Source organism: Arvicanthis niloticus, chromosome 15, assembly GCF_011762505.2.
Source record: "Arvicanthis niloticus isolate mArvNil1 chromosome 15, mArvNil1.pat.X, whole genome shotgun sequence".
NCBI lineage: Eukaryota > Metazoa > Chordata > Mammalia > Rodentia > Muridae > Arvicanthis > Arvicanthis niloticus.
Genome location: NC_047672.1, coordinates 46316351 through 46337269, shown reverse-complemented (window position 1 = coordinate 46337269; position 20919 = coordinate 46316351). Strand labels below are relative to the sequence as shown.

At 34.1% G+C, this 20919-nt stretch overlaps 1 protein-coding gene across 8 annotated transcripts in view; it reads left to right on the top strand.

The window, feature by feature from the left end:
• Foxp2 (forkhead box P2) overlaps positions 1-20919 on the top strand; it is a 511758-nt gene that overhangs the window by 349676 nt on the left and 141163 nt on the right. For all 8 annotated transcript variants that reach the window (XM_076913685.1, XM_034519090.2, XM_076913682.1 and 5 more), the window contains one exon: positions 13981-14070. In XM_076913685.1, coding sequence (XP_076769800.1) covers positions 13981-14070 — 90 coding nt within the window. The remainder of the gene's footprint in view (positions 1-13980; positions 14071-20919) is intronic.

Here is a 20919-nt window from a genome sequence, read left to right as displayed (position 1 = left end):
TAGAATGCTGGCTATCCTGTGGATAGATACATTGGAATTATTGTTTATACCATCTCACATTACTTGTTCTGTTGGCAAGACACATAGGACATGACATAGCTGAGACCAAAACAGTTCCTAATAAATGCCCAAGAAGATAACAACCATAGAGACACAAATTGTAAGGATCTAATTTGTTGTTGGCTGGATGAGAAGTTGACAGTACACTTCTCTTTATTTTTAACAGTTACTTTATGACTGTGGACTCATAGGAAAGTCTTGAGTGTGTAGTTTGGATTTGTCCTCAAATTTCAGAGTGTCTCATTTGTGTAGACCAGAGTCCCAGCTGTTGCAGACTTTGTAATGACTTAGTATTGGGCTCAGACATTGAGTTTCTGCCAGAGGACTCTGGCGGTAAGCAGCGTTCTATAACGGATAAGTGATAGCAGTAGAAATATCAAGGGACTTCACAGTAGCGGGTCGGGCGATCCAGTGTAATGGCTTAACTTCATCATAGAGAGGACAGGACCAAGTGCCTCATTGTTCAATTCTGGTGAATGGTAATCTGTGATGCCATTCATGTAAATGAAGATAATTGTAAGACAGGGCCAAGAGGGTATCCTCCATGAAAAAGTGTGCTGCTCTTAAATAGGTCATTCTGCGATCACAAGGAGTCTGCACAGGGAAAGAAAAATCCCCCTTCTATGAGAGGCTTAATATCTTTTGAGACATTGGGAGAAAGGGGCATTTTGCACAAAGGCCTTGGGATTTCCCCAATAGTCTGCAGCATCTTCACCAAGTAACCCGATGTAATAAAGTTTTAATTACCAGTTTCAACAATCTTTCAGAAGCATTCTCTTCTTTGTTAAGGAGTCGATATGATTTTATTTCAAAAAGAAAAACAATGGACTAGAAAAGTATTTTCCTAAAAATGCATAGTTAAACTATTTATTTTAACTATTCCTTTGGGCAGAAGCTTTACATATTGCTTTATTGAGGATGGTTTTTGAAAGAAATTTTAATATAGTCTCTGTCACGGGATGGCATAGCTAGGTTCATTTGCACCTTTGGACATTTTTTTAATAGTTTTAGCACTAATTTTACTTAATATTTAAAGCACAGTGACGTGGAATTCACCCAGTATGTACACTGTTTGCCATAAATACATTTCTCTGATGATACTATTTTATTGTAAATAATTTTAAAGACAGAGAAGAGGTCCCAACAAAAAGATGTTCCAGCCAGGAAAGGCACTTGCTACAAATCCTGTTGATCTCACGTAGCATCTACAGGATCCACATGGTAGATAAACCATACTAGCCCTACTATGTTCTCCTCTGACCTCAATATGATACCTAGCAACTTCCTTTGCTCCCCCCACACACAAATATGCACCATATATATGGTGTATATATACATGCATATACATATATATGGTACATATTTGTATATATATAATAAATGTGTGTTTTAAATAAAAGTTACAGGAGACCAAGTATACTTCAGTTAAGTATATTATTTAGTCTATAATATAATAGGAAGAACATAGACTAAAAAGCAACTCTACTAGGTAGTTATTTCCATGCCAATCATTATGCTCAATTGGGCTCCTTTTATGGGTCATTCATACTTTCATTTTTCATTTTTCGTAGTAGAGTTGAACTCATACGTGTCAAGTAGGTGAATTAGGGAAACATCTGCTCTACTAACCTTTTACCTCTCTACATCCCAGTGACAGAATGATGCATAGGATTTGAATGTGCATTTTGAAGCCACAATTTCTTTAAAAAGTGGGTCTTAATGATAGCATCCATGAAAATGCAGAACCTGAGAATGATACATCCAGCAATTAAGCTTGTCTGATAAAGCCAGATCATAAGAACTTGGGCAACATTTTTCTAAATTTTCTACATTGGGAATGTCCAAAATGTAACAGTGTAGGATCAAACTAAATGAAAATTAATTTTCAAATTATTGAAGATACTAGGGTGCTTTAGTAAACTTGAAGATGAATGAACATCATCTAGATATGATGTCCTCTTACACATAATTATTCTTTAAGGATATGTAAATCAGTAACTATTCAAAGATTATTTTTAATCTGAGTATTTTTTTTTTGATAAAAGAACCCAAATGAGCATGAGTGGTTCTTACACATTTATGTAAATGAATTATTCTGAAGAGTTTTTTTTTTTTAAAGTGTGGGGTGTGTGTGTGTGTGTTCTCATGTGAGTTCAGATACCAGTAGTGACCAAGAGCTGTTGGATACCACTGGAGTTGGAGTTCCATGTGGTTTAATCACTTGATGTGGGTGGCAGTAATCAAACCCGGGTCCTCTACAAAAGCAGGGTGCATGATGAATTGCTGAACTAGCTCTCAAACTCCTTTAGATGAATTCTTGAACTCAGTAACAAAATTATTTATATGTATAGATTGTTTGTCTAGATGCCTAATTTAAAGACAGATCAGAGAATGGCTTTCCTGTATCTTAAACAGACTAAAATACATTTTAAGGAAGAAAGTAAGGACAAATAATGATTATTTTGTATTTTGAGTTTTGAAAGTAATAGACATACATAAGGAATATTATTGTCAACAACTCATAGGTAAAACACATTTATTACATCTTAATTAAGAAAATAAATATGCTGATGTTAGTGCAATTATAACCAATTTTTTTTAAAGATCTATAGACGATCAACTGTGCAAAATACTTTCATAGTTATTGAGTGTTGGGGACACTATATTCTTCACAATATACAAGTTACATGCCGTACATCCGGAACTTGCTAAGTTACCCATGCTTTACCAGTTTGTCTATGGCAATATGCTTTTAAGTTAAGCATCTGCTACTGAGTGTCAATCAATGTTGTACAGTCCTGAAAATGTGGATTTTTGCTAGATGTTAAGGATAATGGGAAATATTCCGTAGCAAAATATGGCAATGCAGGAAGCTTGCTTTTTGTCTAGAAATCTGGTTGTGCTAACTCTGGTTGCACTGGCTTGGATTATATGTGCATCGGTTTTGGATTATATATGCATCACATCTCCAGTGCTGAATCTCTTTAAGAAATCGAGATTAGGCTGGAGTGTGAAAGCAAACAGTAAAGAGATGAATGGTCACCTGTATGCTCTATTAAGACATGTCTTATAGAGTCCTACTGGACTTTACTATCAATTCATTCATAAATGCTTATATCAACTGAATAGATGTCATTTTCAGGGATTTTTTTTACAATTTTGTTTACAATTTATTTACACAAATATATGCCAAAGAATTAAGTAGAACAAATGATTTGGAATCAGAAGTATCATTTAATCTTTTTTTCTAGCATTAAGTGCTTAGAAATACAGGTCCCTTGACAAATACTTTTAAGGGAAAAAATACACAAAAGACTCCATATAAGTCTTATCAATGTAGTTGTTGATTTGCTGAGGACATGAACATTATTACAATCATCTTGTACTTTATTTTTTCTCAAAAGATCACTTGCTTTTCAATGTTAATATATGCTAAGGATAATATATCCTAAATGTAGTAGCTGGAAAAAAAAAAGTGTCCCAAGACCTCGAGTCACTTTTTTGTTTATTTATATTATTAGGTAACTTGTTGAATACAGGTAAGATGACTTTAGCCCTCATGGAATTGAAAATGTTGTTGCATTAATGAGATACCTTTAAATACCATTAATGAGTTCCTACCGTTAAATTTAAAAAAAAATGGTATATAATATTCTAGTGACATATACTATTTCTAAAGATCACAAGATTTGCTTTTCAACAGTACCAGCCATTTCCTATCTAACAGGGTACGCTCTATTTTACCAGGTAACTTATTTTCAACTTCATCAAACATAGCTCATAGCACCCAGTGTTTCATAGTAGGAGATTGTATTTTGTTTGTTTGCTATCAATGTTTATTAACATGTTTCCATATTTGGTAGTTACTTTTTCTGTAGCCAGTAGCTTGAATGAATTGGTTTAACCCTTCAGGGACACCATCTTTAAGGAGACTCAAAGAGCTACAAAAAGTAGTTTATGCATGTATGACAAAGAAGTATATTTTGAGAATGAAATGAAAAAGTATGTAAATGATAAAGAATTACAAGTGGTGTATATTAAACAGTCATTATCAGTTCTCATTTCTTATTGTTTTACTAACCCCCACCTTTTATTGCCTTTGTATTATATGCAGTACATGTTTGTATTGTTTCAATGATATTTGGCATATTTTGACTTTCTCCCACAGTCAACAAACCTTGGGCACAGGCATTATTTTTATATACTTGTATGTTTATAGAGATATGATGACTTGCAGCTTAAGCAGGATCAAGTGTATCCTACAAATGCATTTATAACAGAAAACATCCCAGCCCACATACTCCCAAAGGAGATTAAATGTAAGCTTTTTAAATGTCACAAGACATTATGGTATTAAAATATTCTTTCCATTTATCAGGACACTCACCTATAGAAAATCCAGGTAACCAAATATTTAATAAATATTGAGGAAAACTTTGAAGTATACTTGGATCATTAATTAGAATGTATATACTTGGCAAAGACACTAGGAAATAAAATCCAAGAGTTATATTCAAATGTCTGGTATTCTGCATATGGGGAGAAAGGATAACCACCAGAGAAATTGTATCATTTCAAATTTCTTCATTGGGAATAATACTAATTTATACTTCAACTTTAAGATACTTTAAAGTGTATTATCCTACTTGACTTCACTAATCATCTATAGCAAAGTCAAGTATTTTCAGTCACATTTAATGAATGATAAACTTGAGTCCCCATGTGATTATATTGTCCATGCTTATCAACTAAGAATAAATAAAAGATATCTTTTGAAATTGAACCAATATATTTTCGCATAATAGTTATTCCCCAGTTGTAAAGAGAAGTTTTGACATAGTCAACTCTGCTAGTAACACTGAAATCAAAGGTAAATCTTTCTGTTTTTAATTTGTTTTTTAATTTTAAAAGCTAAAAATAACCAGTCCTCAGAATGTACAAAAATATAGTATAAATTGTAATTAACTCCCACTTTAAGGCATTAAGTCCCTTGTCAGGTTGAAGTTTCAAAGGCTGGTTGAGTGAAGACAACAGGGGATTGAAGTAGTGGAAGTCTGGACAACTCATTAGACAGTTCTGTGGGCAGTTTTTCTGAAGAATATGTTGGGTTACCTACATGCCATTAATGTATGTAGAAGCACATTTTACAATCTAACGGCAGTTTCAAGATTACTTCTTTTAACCTACTTTTTTCATATCCAGAAGAATTGTTGCTAGGAATGTCCCCTTTCATTTCTCTCATGCAGAATGTTGATCTCCCATTTGTGATTGATAATTTCAAGTTTGTGTTGTCTTAACTGACACAGTCTTGTGTGTAGCCCTTAACATCTTCATGACTGTGTGTTGGGGTCACTGTTTCTCTGACTTCACACTGACTCAGATGATAATACATTTCTCCTTTCCTACTCTATCTGTTTGTCACCTGCTATTCCTCACTTCTGTCTCTTCTGCTATGCCTCACTTCTGTCTCTTCCTCTCTGGTGACCTTCACGAATCTCTTATGTATCAAAGTCTTGGTTCCTCTTTATTCCTGTAGCCCATTGTCAAATTTCTTCGACTTAAAAAGCAAAAAGTGTTTCTCAAATGGTCCTTGTTCTCTTAAGTCATCTTCATAGAATGTATCAGAAAGGTTGTTTGTAGCCATGCCTGTGTATTTTCCCTGTTTACAACCAGGTAATTCTGGCAATGTGGCTTCACTATGGAAATTGATATTTATAACTCACATGCAGTTTATCAAATCAAGTACTGTCATAAAGATTTAACCTTTTTAAATTACAGAAACTAGAAATAGTATCCAAAATTTCCCTTCATGAATGATTTTTCTTGTGAGATATAATGCATACATAATGTTCAATTTTGTTTTTTTTTTTCTACATTCTTCTCAGAGTGCGCAACAACACGGATCTAATTCCCAAACATTTCTGTTATTCTTTTTTAAAGCCCATTACCTTCATTGTCTTCTTATCCATAGCTTCCATTATTACATACCCTGTCACTACAGAGCTCCCCGGTTCCAGGCATATCCCATGAAAGAGCATTTAGCATGTCATATTCCAACTATTCATTTCTTTCTTTTTTTTGTATCCTATTGTGTTCACATTTGATCCATGTTATATCATGTTTCAGTATTATATTCTCTCTATGGACAAGTTATTTCACTTCATAGATAGTTCATATGTTATGTACCCATGCATGAGCTGATGAAAATTTGGGTTACTTGTGTTTCGATCATTCTATAATGTTTTTATCTACTTTATATGGTCAACTGGTAACTTTTTATTTATCTGTTGATCAACCTCTCAACCTCCCTCCCTACATCCAACACTTCCTGCCTCTCCTAACATTATTGTACTCTCAAATTCTTTAATACTCTCATTTTTAGTATTGACATATGAATGGGATTATGCAGTGCATTTCTTTCTGTAAGATGGTTTGTTTCATTTAACACAGTTAATGGGCTTTTTCTATGATTCAGTCAGTAGGGTTTTTTTTTTTTTATGTGAACAACATTTACTTTGTTTCTTCATTAATTCATGGTCATTTCTATTATTTTCATTTTATGGCTAATATGAATACTGCTGCAATCAATATCCTGCTTCAGAGGTATCTTCATCAAACTAAATTTATTTCCTTATGAAAACCAGTAGAGGGATTAATGGATCATATATTAGTTCTAAATTTTTAAATTTTACGTAGCCTTCAGACTATTTTCCGTAATGACTTACTAACTTACATTATGTCAAGAGTATACCCAGGATAACTTTTCTCAATCTCTTTGCCAACAATTGCTATCTTTTACCTTTGAGACTACTTTTTATGCTGGACGTGATACCTCATGATGACTTGCTTTGATTTTTCCACATGATAAATGGTATTTACCACTTTATAGGCTTATTGTCCAATTATATACCTTATTTTGAGAAATAAACATCTTTATTGCTTGCTCAATTTTTAATCAAGTCACTGTTATTATTTGCATGTTTGAAGCATGTTTGTCAAAAATCTATTGCCTGTAGACGTGTTAGGCTCTTACTAGGCTCTCCATTTGTCCCATTTAACCTCTGTCACCACAGCCTCCTCACAGTTCACTGTCTCTCTTTTTCAGCTCCTTTCAATATGTCCCTTCACTTTGGGGCCTGGGTAGTCCTCTGTCTTCATTTTCCTTACCAGCAATGTTAACTATCTGTTTTTCTCCTAATATTGCCAATCGTTTTTTCTGGTCACTACTAACTTGTAAACCTCAGCATCTCCTCCCCTCAGCCCATTTCTTTCTTCAGTCTTTTCCTATCTAGTTTATGTTCTCCTCATCTGCCACAAACTTTACAGTTTGGAGTCGTTGTTAACTTCTAGTCCTTCCCCTCATAGCCAAATCTGTAATCATCATACTAGTATTACTTTTGCACTATCTCTGTGACTTTTATTTTTTAATTGAATATATTCCTTATTTACATATCAAATGATATCAGCTTTCCCGGTTTCCCAACCCCTAGTAACCCCTTATCTCATCCCCCTCACCCTGCTTCTATGAGTGTGTTCCCCCACCCACTCACCCACTCCCGTCTTCCTGCCCTCAGATTCCCCTTCTTGTTTATGACCTTTTAACATTCAACTAGATATTCTTTTTCAAAACAATAATGTATTTGAAGGCAGAAGCAGTGTCCCATGACATCTGTCTCTACAAGTTTTCAGGGCTTAGCCATATGGCTGGTGATAATTATAGAAACTTTAATAGTAAATAAAATTATTCCCTTTATGCTTCTAATATTTTTAAGTACTACATCTAGAATTATCCTTTAAATTGACAAGAAAATAATTCCGAAAAGAATATTCAAATAATAGCTCAGTTTCAGATAATCCTATAACTTAGTAGCATGAATTTCAGGTAATGTATAATAGTAGGCAATTAGTCTTCAATCAACATCCAAACAAAAACCTAATCCTGGGAGTGGAGAGATGGTTCAGTGGTTAAGAGCTGCTAGTGTTACTTTCAGGACTTGTAAGGTGGCTCATATCCACCTGTAACTACAGACTCAGGGGAACTGTCACACTCTACTGGACTATGCATGACCAAGCATGGATGCAGTACACAGACATGCCTGCACACAAAACACCCACACAATTATTTTACTTTAAGTTGTAAAATATAATGTTACCTTCACAATGAAAAATGACCCTAAAGTCTATTGAAAACAAAAAACAAGTAAATTCAAAGCACTCATGAAAAAGAAAAAAACTAAGATATTTTGTCCCTGTGAAAATAATAACAAGAAAACACAAATCTAACACTCATTTCTGGGGTATGTACTATGCCTAAAAGGCTGTAGTACAATTTTAACTTTAGTAAAACCTGTGCTAATTAATTATTTCATTTCACATTTGAGAATTTTCCACTTGGCAGGATTCCTTTGTATGTGAGTGATTCATAGTTTGTAGTATTGTGGTTAATATGAGTGTTCCACTGAATGACCCATAAATGATTCATTACCATTGACAACACAGGAGTAAAGAAAAGAGATGGTATAGCCTGCCACTTGGTACTATTTCTGGCAGACTAGTGAGTGCCAACTCACAGGAGAAGCGTCTATCCCATCAAATTGAGTACATGATTCCAGATCGAAAAGAACCAAACTGACCTCAACCATTAATTCTTATTTCATAAATGTGTGGAGATTTTAAAGCTATACTCTACTATATTGAATACTGCATTTGGACGTGACTCATGAAGACTTCATTGTTATTTCTGAAGATGACTTGTTGACCCAAGGCAGAGGCAATGCCTTGATTTGTCTCCCCAGTGGACCTTCTAAGCCTGGCATCTGATTGGTAAACAGGAAGCTTGACAAGTCATTACTCATTCCTACTTTGTCTAAGAAAAAATAAGTGATTCTAGCTTCCCTATTTGGCCTCACTGTGATGCACAATATAAATCCAATATATTCATGCATTTATGCTCTGACTTTATACAAATGTACTGTAGAAAATAATTATTTCAAAAATATTTTTAATAATTATCACTTTTTTCTCAACAAACTTCGTCTAATTATGTATCATGCATGATCAAATGAGGGGTCAATAGCGACAGATGCATAATTTCACTCTGATAGATTGCTGTTTGAAAATAGGTTATGACAATTAGATGATTAATCTTCTTCTATTAAATAACGCTATGAGACTTCAGATCACAATTATCTGTATAGTCTCTTTAGTATGAACATAACAGGAAGACAGGCAAAACAGAATAGAGATTTATACTCTTTGATAAATAATCTAAATATACTTTTAATCAACTACACTTGGGGAAATAGCTAGAAAATTTAATTCTGTTTGGAGACTTATTTTATATTCTGTATTCAGAGTAATATGTTAAATGCACAATGTTTTAAAAACTAAAAGACAGAATTTTGGTGAGTGAAAACCCTTTTGGGGTGCTGTGTATCTGCAAAGCCTACATCCCTTGTCAGTATACGGTGGAGTGCCTGTGTAAACAGTCTTGTTTCTCTGGCTCCACATAGTCAGTTCTTGTATCATATTTCTTGTGACCTCGCTATCTGAAACCAATTACAGAAGATCCATTTGGACTGTTTCTATTTTCATAAGAAGCCTAGGCAGCAGTGTTTTTCTCAGAGATGAATATCAACATCAAATATGCTTCTGAGTGCTTTGTTATTTATGTTTCAGAGAGATTTTGTAGCCTTCAGCTCTCAAGAATGTGTCACGCTGTGCTGTTTATACATCGAAGATATTAATGGGCATAGATGTCATTTTTCATTTTAATGTCTCAAATGCAACAGGCTGATAGGTTAAGCATTCCTATTTTTATGGGGAGGAATATGAATGATGTCTATTTTCCCTTAAATGTACATATATATTTACTTAGAAAAAATATGTTACTTAAAAACCTAGAATACTCAATATTTTGGTTTTCTGGTTATCTCTAAACTATGCTCAAGTGATTTTATTTCTGGTGAATATTTTCAGTGTTCCTTAAAAAAAAAATTATATATAAGATCTTGACAGATTTGTCTAGCAATTCCCAAAGTTTTTCAACTTAAATTCATTTTCACAGTGACCTATTCAGCAGAATCATGGTTTCTTGAGAGTCATCACATCATGAGGGCATTACCATGTGAGACAAGTGACATGCCTGAACTTTGCTCCTTTTTCAAAAGTGCACTAGTTAGAGTTGATATTTTCTATAAATATTTTAGAGAACAAAATGCACTCGGTTCTAGAAAACGTGCTTTCTTACACCTTTGCTACTACCAAAAGTGTAACTTGAATCTTCTAATAAATGTTTTTATTCTTTTCTAAAAATATTTACTATTATTCCATTTTGAGCATATCCTATCTTAAGTCTCTCTCACTTTAGTGATATTAGATAACGCCTAAGGAAGGCACACCCTTAATTCAATCTAACGTGTTTTTGGAACTCAAACCCTGTCTGGCTGCCTTCTCAATCTTTCTTACTCATTCAAAGAAGGCTCAGTCTTTATTAAAGAAATTTTGTAAACAGCCCTTGGGTTTCTGTTCTAAATTAATTCTGTAGGAGAAAGGCATATGGAGGAGCTAGATGGTTCTTAAACTTCATGAGGATAACAGGCATTTACCTTTTCTACTCATCAATATAAAACCAGAAAGCGATTTCCAAATTAATAATTTGTGCAATTCAACACAGTACCTTATGCTGATGAAAGTGTTTTACTTCATAACCTTTCATCTTTTGAACAGTGGCAATAATAAATCACAAGGGTGAAGTGGGTGTCTCTGAGAAATTGTTTATTGAAATTCAGTCCTAAAGCACTACCTAGAATATTGGGAATATAACAATGTCATATGATGTGTGCGGCTAGAATGCAAACTGCCAGGGATTTCTACTTGGGGTGGGTGGTTAAGGCGTACTTGAATACTTGGGATACTTTGGTTGGTTGGTTTGCTTTGGTTTGTTTGTTTGGTTTCTTGTCCCAAGTTTTATGTTTATCTCAGCAATTGATCCTACTCCAGGAAAGAATGTTGGACTAGGCAAGTGTCTTACTTTTCACAACCACTTGAACTGAGTGATGACCCTCAAGTCTTTTTAAGCTACTCTCAATGTATATGAAATATAAGGAGCTAAAGAGGCACATTTTAACCGGCTGCCTTGTGAGCTGTTATTACTACTCCCTGACCAGGAGAGAATGTGTATTCATTTGTCTAGTCATACTTTCATGAGCAGAGGTTCTAATACAGAGCTTTCTAGTATTTTTATGTAGCCACTATTGATAAAATATACTGGTTAATTTTGGGTATTGCGATAAAGGACCACCATTCAGAAAAAGCAGAAACATGGACAAAGTGAGCAAGCCCTAAGCTTGGGGACCAGATAAATGACTATCTGAGCTCTCCTGTAGTCTTGAGACTTTAATTCTGTGACTGGGAAATTGTTCTTTTGGTTACTTGTCCCCTAAATGAGAAACCAAGTCTTGACATAGTCGAAGATTTTATCTGGCTCTAGAAATTTGAACTTGTGTTAGTAATGACTGACCAGGTGATCAGCATATTATAAAGGTATGGAGATCTATCAGATTTCAGTGGCATATGTAAGAACTGGAACATTATTCGTGAATAATGTTCATTCTGTGATATTAACTTGTATATTCAAGTATAAAATGATTATGTCTTTTTTCTAAGTTCTGAAAAAATATGGAGTTGCCATCTTTGCAAGTGAAAGTGATTTATTATGATATCTTGTGGTTTCTTTCCCCACAATTTTGTTCATTGTTCATTAAAGATTGATTTCTTTGACATAATAGAAACACTATGGGACACTGGAATGCATAGTGTTTCAGAAGGAGGGTGACCTTGAATAAAGCATTCATAAATAGTGTGTGGCCTTAACGCAAATGACAACTCTAGACCTTATTGTTTGCCCATTTGTCAAAATGAGTGCTTCATATTTTCCTATTTCTAAAATTCTTTTTAGTGCACATCATTCTTGCTCCAAGATTCTAAACAGTGTTTGTTAGAATAGTTCAAGTACAACAACATTCCACACAAACATGCATACACACACACAAAGAGAGATGTTCACACACATATGTATATATTTATGAGAGTGAAATCTTAAAGGGGATAATATGACGAAAGTGTTTTATTATTTTTTCTTAAGATTTGCATAAGTAGAGCCCAAGCTGGACTGTAGTAATATCAATTTGAAAGTTGACACTCATGGTTAATTTTATAGGTCACAATTGAAAGGGGGAATGTAAAGTCTTTAAAATATCGAGTGGAGTTTTCCAGTGAGTTTTATGATAATAACATAGTCATGGAATTAATTTTTGCTTTACCCTCACATTGAACCACATCATAAATTGCCTAAATTCACTGGCATGTGCATCCTTAGCCATTCTTAGTTTGACTCGTAATTATCCGAAAAGTTTTCATTTTAACACACATGCACAAAAGGAAGAATCATCACCACAGGCAAGCGTGCTTCACAATGCAAAAGCAGCGCTTGACAGAGGTGCTAGATCCTGAGATGGGAAGACAAATGTGAGTTGTTGGGAGAGGGTGCTGGTGCATTCAGCTTGTTTACCTTGGCCTCTGTGTCTGGCTGCCTTCTCAGAAAACTTGCTTGGAGCCAGACTGTAGCAGCCCTTTCTCTGTCTTTTCATAATTGATCAGGGGATGACTGCCTTCCCTGAGGGTTAAGACGTGGCAACTTTTTCTGTTTGCTCAGCATCTCAATGCAGTAGTTCAAACATTGTTCACACCAGCTGGCAGTGTAAAGCCGTATGCACATCTTGTCAAAGCAACTGTTGTCATGGATACTAGAAACTCACTCAAAAGCCAGATCATTGATTCCAATCAAAATTGTACTTTTTTTTATCAGCTGAGAATCTTAATTATTATAGGAGAATATTGATCTAACCGTGTTTTCAGACAATGAAAAAAAGCATTATCTTCTATTCTAAAACAGTGTCTAACAGTGTCAGACAATGACTTAGTTTCAAAATTTTCCATTACTACTGTTGATGGAACTCAGTTGCCAGAAAAATTAATTTATAAATAGGAGCTCTCAAAAACTTTTTAAAAAATATTAGCTTAATACTGCTAACTTTTTAAATAATGTATGTTGTAGTTTGGTTCCTGTCACTAGTTTGTTCATGCAGTCTATTTACCTCTCTGTTCCTTCTGTAGGAAAAGAAATGCTTACGTTACTTTCTTATGTTAGGTTTTGTTTTTTCTGAGTGCGTAAGAAAACACAAAAATAAATGAAAACATCTTCTGTTTTGGTTGGTACTCTGTCATACACAGAAACAAACCTGATTGGCTGAGTGGTAATCTCTTTGTTCTCTGATTTAGCTAAGAATGCAAATGAAACCTACTCAATTTTATTTGGCATAAAAACTGCACTTTATTTTGTCAAAGGAGAGGGGTTTTCTTCCCCCTCGAATTGTAAGTACAAAGAAAAAGTGTTTTTAATCTTAATGAAAATTCTTATTAATTCACTTTCAAGATAATCTGATGTTGATTTGTCAAATTTAATTACAGCTTCCGGTAACACTTGAAGTCTACTGCTTTTGCTTCAAAATTGTAATATGAAAATGCAAATTGAATGATAATATGAAAGGGAGTGGGCTTTTTAGGAAAACTCAGAGACTAGTTCTGTGGAAATGAGTTTGCTGGTGCAGTTTATGATTTTCTCATTTTGAAGCACTTCCAACAAATTAGATTGACGTCCTTCAGGACTACATGCAACTGTACGATTTTGAATAAATGTGTATACATGTGTTTTGTGGGTTTTTATTACCTTTCAAGGGAGGAAAAGAATAAACATGTAAAAAAAAGTTGAAGGTCCTCACTTATATTAAGTAAAGAACGTCTGAAAAGCCATTTCACATTTTAAAAAGTATTTAGCTATCCTCTCCTTTTTACTTTTAGGCTCTCCAGGCAGCAAGACAACTTCTGTTACAGCAGCAGACAAGTGGATTGAAATCTCCTAAGAACAGTGATAAACAGAGGCCACTGCAGGTTAGTAAAGCATGTCTGTCCTTGAGATCTGTTTTTAATGATGCTCGTAACAATGATGACAGATGTTCTAAACATGTTATGTTTAGACTAGTAATTTGTGCATTTGCACATATTGGTCCTATTAGTTCTGAAGGAAAATTCATGGGATCTTTGCAAAGAGGACTTTGCCAATACTGTTAGCATAGATTTATAAAAGTTTCCAAGTTCATTCTTTGCAAGATGTTATGTAGGAATGTTACATAGAGGCATAACATATTTTGTGTGAATTCCTTCCTGGACTTTAATGGGATTTTGTTCTTTAATGAGTCATAATGTGAATATTAAAACAAAGTCATGGTGAAATGGTATGGAAGAAAACAATGCCATCTTAGGCAACCCTCTCCAGTCGTATCCAAGAAATAAATGCAGAAATCCTTCCTGATTGAAAAAAATTCTGGGAGTTTGCCAAGGACCTTTTACTGTTGCTACAGTTATAAGAACCCACTCTGGAGTTTGTTGTCCTTACTTACTGTATGTGTCCTGTGAAATGGTGGATGTATACATGCAGAAGAAAGTGGGTGTTACAGAAATATAACCACAATTTTTATGTATAGTCTTTTTAACCAAGATGTATAGAACATTTCATTGGAGGGAAATGTTTGAAAGTATTTTCTCAAGTTGTCTAATAGGTAGAGTGTAGAGTCGGATAGATTCTCACAATGTTTCTCTGAGCTTTTAAAAAATAAGCAAAACTTTCTCCTGAATCATTTGTTTTTATATAAGTGTGTGTCTAATAAGGCAAGCTTTATTGTTAGTTCAGTAGTTATTTTCTGTAGCATTTTTTAGACAAATCATAGCTTGTCTGTTTTCAGCTTTATGTGTATTCACAGAATTTAAGGTCTAAGTCTCACATAATAGTATTCTGAAGCTTAACTGCTATTGAAGAAAATTATGCGCTACTGATTCATATAAAAAAAAATCTCTTGCTACCAAAATAAATAAATAAATAAATCCGTAGACAGAGTTGAGATGGAAACACATTTTCTTTGTTGAAGAAGGAGAAAGATCAGAGTAAGGGGAAGTCCACAGAACTCAAGGGTCACATCTCTGCAAAGACTGTGAAAGTAACAGCTTCTAGAATGTAGTACTCTTTTCAGCACTTCCTCTTTAAACTAATTCCATAGGATTTTGTTTTGATTAATGAGGGATCCTGGGGAGGACTCCTCCTCATCAACAGCAATTTCTCTGTCCTGGTTACAGCAGCAAGTGTGATGCTAGCATAGTTATCTGACTCTGTGAGACCCTACTGATCTTAACAGAACAGGGCAATTCCATACACAGCCAGTGAAGCAAGGACCTTTAGTATGGCTTCAGGATGGTTTTTTGCCGTTTTTTTTTTTTTTTTTTTTTTTTTTTGCATGGAAAAACTGATTTTGATGTTGGCCACATAAGTCAAGGATTGAACAAAGTTATTGTTTTGAAAGTCAGACAATAATAATACCTAATTTATATTTTATATTTCTTTACAACATAGAGGATTTGCAGTTGCCTCTTCCTCTTCGAAGATCAGACAGTGGTTGCTTCTTTTTTGCCGTGGATCAGGGTGTCTATGGAACTAATGGCTTAGATTTTTTTTTATTTTTCCCCCCTTTATTCTATTGTTAAACTACAAGTCAATATTTGATATTTTGATTAAGTAAAATGAGTATAATTTTTGTTTAAATTATTCATATGGACAATGTAATATTAGAGGTTCTGAATTTAGAATGTGTTCCATGTGTCAACTGTTACATAAATCAATTTGAGCAGAAATCCTCAAATTCCTTAGTTGAGCATGAAAGATTGATTTTAAAAAGCATTGTAAATATTCTTTAGCAATGCTAAACATACTGGAGACTCTCCTTTGCCACCTGTATTTTATATTTTGTGAGTATATTAGTCTGACCACTGCTTCATTGTATAGATGATAAGACCATAGTGCTTTAGTATGACACAGAGCTTAGTGGGATCATGCTAAATGTCACAGGAATAAGAAGTCATTTTTTTATGAATGACAAATTAGAAATCATGAAGTCTTACTTTACCCCCAAAATATGCACTGTAATTAATACAATGTGAAACTGAAATTTTAATATTCGAAGGTACTTGATAAGGATAGAAGGCGTAGACATAAAACGATTGTACTATAAGTCTAATCAAAACCTAGCTATATTCCACACTAGCTTCTACATCTATTTTTAAACACAGATATTAATCAATGCTTATCCTGGTCTCTGCAAATATTATTAACGTGAATTTTATTTGTTTTTTAAAACTGGAATATATTGGCTAGAAGTTTTAACTGTGTGATATGAAATTAATATTTCAAAGTGTCTTTATAGGGCTCCTTCATAGTCTAGTTTAGCAAAACTTTTTTTTATTTAGTAGGTATGTAATACATTTTAAATTTCTGAAGGTGAATTGAAACTGTTCAGCCACCCTTGCAAGGAGCATGTTTGATGCTCATATGTAACTGCTTCCTGCCATGTCTGATGTAATGCCTTAGAGGACCAGAGGAGATGCTTTATCTAGTTCTTTATTTACAAGTTTGATGTTCAAACAGAAGCTTCATGAAGTATGCAAAAAAATACATATCTGATAATAATTCTTTGATGACACAAGTCACAAGCACATTACACAATTGCTTGTTCAACATACAACCAAATCTGTAAGTCTTAAAAAGTGGGGCAAGATTTGAAACACAGCATATTAGTTTGTGTCAGCCAGCATTTATATGTTCCCGTTACTGTGTAAAGTCTATGACACCTGACAAGTGTTATTCATGGCCTCAGTTTCCCTTACAAGTATCTATCTGAACATCTGTATTTAAAATATGTTTGCAAATTTCATTCATTATGTGGAAGACCAATTAGATAGGTCTAGACAGTAAGTATACCACTTATTAAGATACTGACAAAATAACTTAAAACCTGGGATGCACAGGGCAGCTGACACTCACCTAAACATCACACCACATGATTTTGCTTTCTATTGTGACTATGTCCCAGAAAACATTGTGGTTAAACAGCAGAAGATCACCTCTTACTTATATGTGTTTAATTTGTTTGTGCTGAGAGCATTGTCTACATGTGTCATACTTACAGTGATCCATACTGAGGAAACATAGCCAACCAAAGTATCTAATGCATTCTTTTTCATGAAACTGATTTCTGTGATAAGAGAAGTAAATACAAACACACAGAGACATACCATGCATGTATGCACATGCACATTTCAAAAATCTGGTATTTTAATTTTTTAATAAAACACAGTATCAATATCTATATCTATATCTATATCTATATCTATATCTATATCTATATCTATATATCCATGATACACAAACTTGTGGTTTTTCAACACCTGTGCAGTGCAGAGACACAAATTTAAGGTAAATTGATTTGCTATCTCTGATGAATAGTACTATACAGCACTGTAATCATCCCTTCACTGCAGGTTCATACAGCGTATAAAATATTTGTGTTTGGTAGGTGAATAAATTATTAATTGTTATTATTGTTTTAAAAATAGCAAGAATAAAATAGTTGGAAGGAAAAGTAGCATCTTATTCTGACTCTGCCATAATTTTATTATATAAATTTGAATAATTCTCTTGACATCCTTATAATAAAGACAGGAAGAAAATTCGATAAACCTAAACTGTCACGATTAATGATTTTTTTCATTTATACTGAAGAAATTGATGGGCATCTTAAGCTCTTAAGTTATTTAACCTGCTCTCTTCAAGCATCAAACATCTGCTTACTAACAGGACATAGCCAAAAAAGATACTTCGAAATCAAATACCTAAATCTCATGTGTTGGCAAATTATTGTTTCAGTAAAACATTGAACAACATCCAAGGACCTATGACTGGCAAAAAAAAAAAAAAACCAACAAAAAAAACCCTATAAATTGTATGATCACCACACAAGAATTATATCCTAGTGCAATTTAACGGCATTTACCCCTTGTTCTTATTCATCTAATCAAAAAATGGTAAAAATTAACATCAGCAGCAAAAAATGGCATCCTGTAATCAATTACTCAGTAATACATGCTTTGTATCAAGTTTCAAGACTACAGTAAAAATTTTATAATTAAAATTAATAATATACTCTGGGACAAATACTAACTTCCATTTGGATCAGAACTAGGCATGGCTAATTATGCTTTTTTAAAAAATGACAGAATTCTACCCATGTATTATTAATAAAACAGGAAATTGCACATTTTAAACATTGGTTCTAGTTGTAAGAATTTGGCATATTTTTCTACATAAACAGTATTATGTAAAAATTTTCATATACATTTCAGTAGAGCAATATACTGTGATAAAAAGATAACATGAAAATAAACTTAAATAAATTTTCTTTGCTACACCTTTTTCTCTGCACAGCATGCCATAGCCAGATACATTACATCTTAATCACGAAATAACGAGGTTTTATTTACACACTCTATAGAGAGTGTCTTCTGTTATCTTGATTTCAACTCTAGTACAAAACATTTCTTAAAGGTAGCATGAAGAGGCCTATCTAAATTAAAACTGCCATTTAACTAGCATGATGTTTCCACTGGTGGCCAGAGGCTTGAAACTGACCTCTTATGGAAACATACCTGGGATATCTAGCCTATCACATCTAAGTGCATTTGTGCGGAAACACACTCACCAAGGTCAACTCACAGTGTGGATGAAGAAGAGTGGTTTTCTATCTTGATCTGTCATGCATCTGCAGAAGTTTGGTCACTTGATCATTTGGATCCCGTTAACTCATCGCACAAGTGGAAACGAAAATCTGCAAAACTGTATGCAATGAGAAGAATACTACACACCATTTGTAGCATAAGCCCTTAGGTACTACTCGATAATCCGTTGCCATTACAATAGACTCTAGAACCATGCTATCTAATCCACATCTGGGACATATTTGCTAAGTAAATTTTTTTGCCATTCAGCCATAATTTTTCAGTAATTCCAATTATTATAATGAGCTAAAAAATTATTCACGGTTAGAAAAAAAAAAACTTCTGTGAATATTTTCCTAAGGATTTTTTTTTTAAGATTACTAAGAAATGTCCTGTGTTACAGATTACCCTGGTTTGAATACTTCACACTCATGGAATATAACTGTACTTAATGTATTTCTCTCCTACTGGACTGTCCTGTAACAAGAAGGGCAGTCTAGCTAACAAGAATTGTTGACAGTCATGTTTACTGTTCACTGTCAACTTGAGAGAGAGGATGTATAATCTAGCAGACAGGACACTAGGAATAATAGCTTTGAGGAATTATTTGGATTAAGGTAGCCTCTGCACCTGCTTGTGAGGAATTGTAATGATTGTGGGAAAATCAACCCTAAAATTGGTGGTATCATTTCTGGGCATATAACTAGATTGCAAATAAAAGAAAAAGGTCTATAAGCACTAGTATTCATGTTCTCAGCTTCCCATATTCCGAGCAATGTGACCATTGTCCTCAACCACCTGTCGCCATGCTTACTCTACCATGATGGGCTAGGACCTTGAACTGTGAATCGAAACACATACTTCTTCCTAAATCTGTTTTTGTCAGAATTCTTTATCACAGCAAGAGGGAAAGTAACCAGCATCAGAACCATGATTTTTCTACTCTAGTCTATTTCATAAAAGATTTAAATAACTATGGGATAAAACCATTCCTGCAGAGGTGATTGTCATCTGTGAGATTGAAGTTGGGCAGAGAGAAGGAACCCTTTATTCCTTCAGTATGGGTTGAATGATTATCTAGTTGCCAGGCCTCAGGGACATATGATGTAATTAATATTATATTAAGACTCACATCCAAAAAACTAGCTTTTAGGCCAGAGTGGTACAAAAATTTGAAAAGAGGAATCTATAAGTATTTGAAAAGGGAAATTGATGCTTCAGGCTGCTTGATCAAGCAAGGATTTACAAAAACTTTCCTTCCTGGGTATAAAGAAAATGAAGGTTGGATTGTTATAGGTCTATGGTTGAGTTTGCTTGGAACATGCAAGTTTTAGGTTCAATACCTAGCACTGCACATGCATGCGCGCACACACACACACACACAAAGTTGGCTTTTTAAAAAGGGAACTCAATAGCTAGATAAAGGAAGGGCATTTTTGATGGATCAAATTTTAATAAATATCATCAAAAAATGTAGAAAGATAAAATTACGAGACCTAGTTAACCGAAGAAATAGATAGTAATATCTGAATAGCACTGAATGCCATGACAAAAGAACAAGACTAGGTTAAAAGGCTTGCTTTACTTACTTACTGTGACTATGCTAAATGCCTATCAGAATCTATAAAAGTGGGACTGGAGAATACTGAAAGATTGAGAATGAAACCATGTTTGGTTATCAGCATCTTTCCAGGTATCTCACAGCCACTGTCAACTCCAGATCCAGTAGATCCAACATCTTTTCTATAATATAAACACTATCTGCAATAATAATAATAATAATAATAATAATAATAATAATAATAATGCAAAATAAATTCTAAAGAAACAAATCAATAATGCATGGGAAGCTATGGTTGGTTCACAGTTTCAGAGAATTCAGCCCCATTTCCTTGGGCAGAGCATTATGACCTCAGAGATATTCTGCAAAGGCAATTTGTTTACATTATGGGTATCCGGGAAGTATATAACAGAGAGAGGGGGCATATAATCAAGGAAAGGAAAGAGCAGAGGAAGCTAGAGCAAATCAATGTGGAACTTGAATTTTTAAGGAAGATCAAGGAATGTTCAATTTTTAAAAGACAGGACTTGTCTAATGTGTCAAAGTATGTCTACAAAAAGCAGAACTTTTGTGTTTAAGCA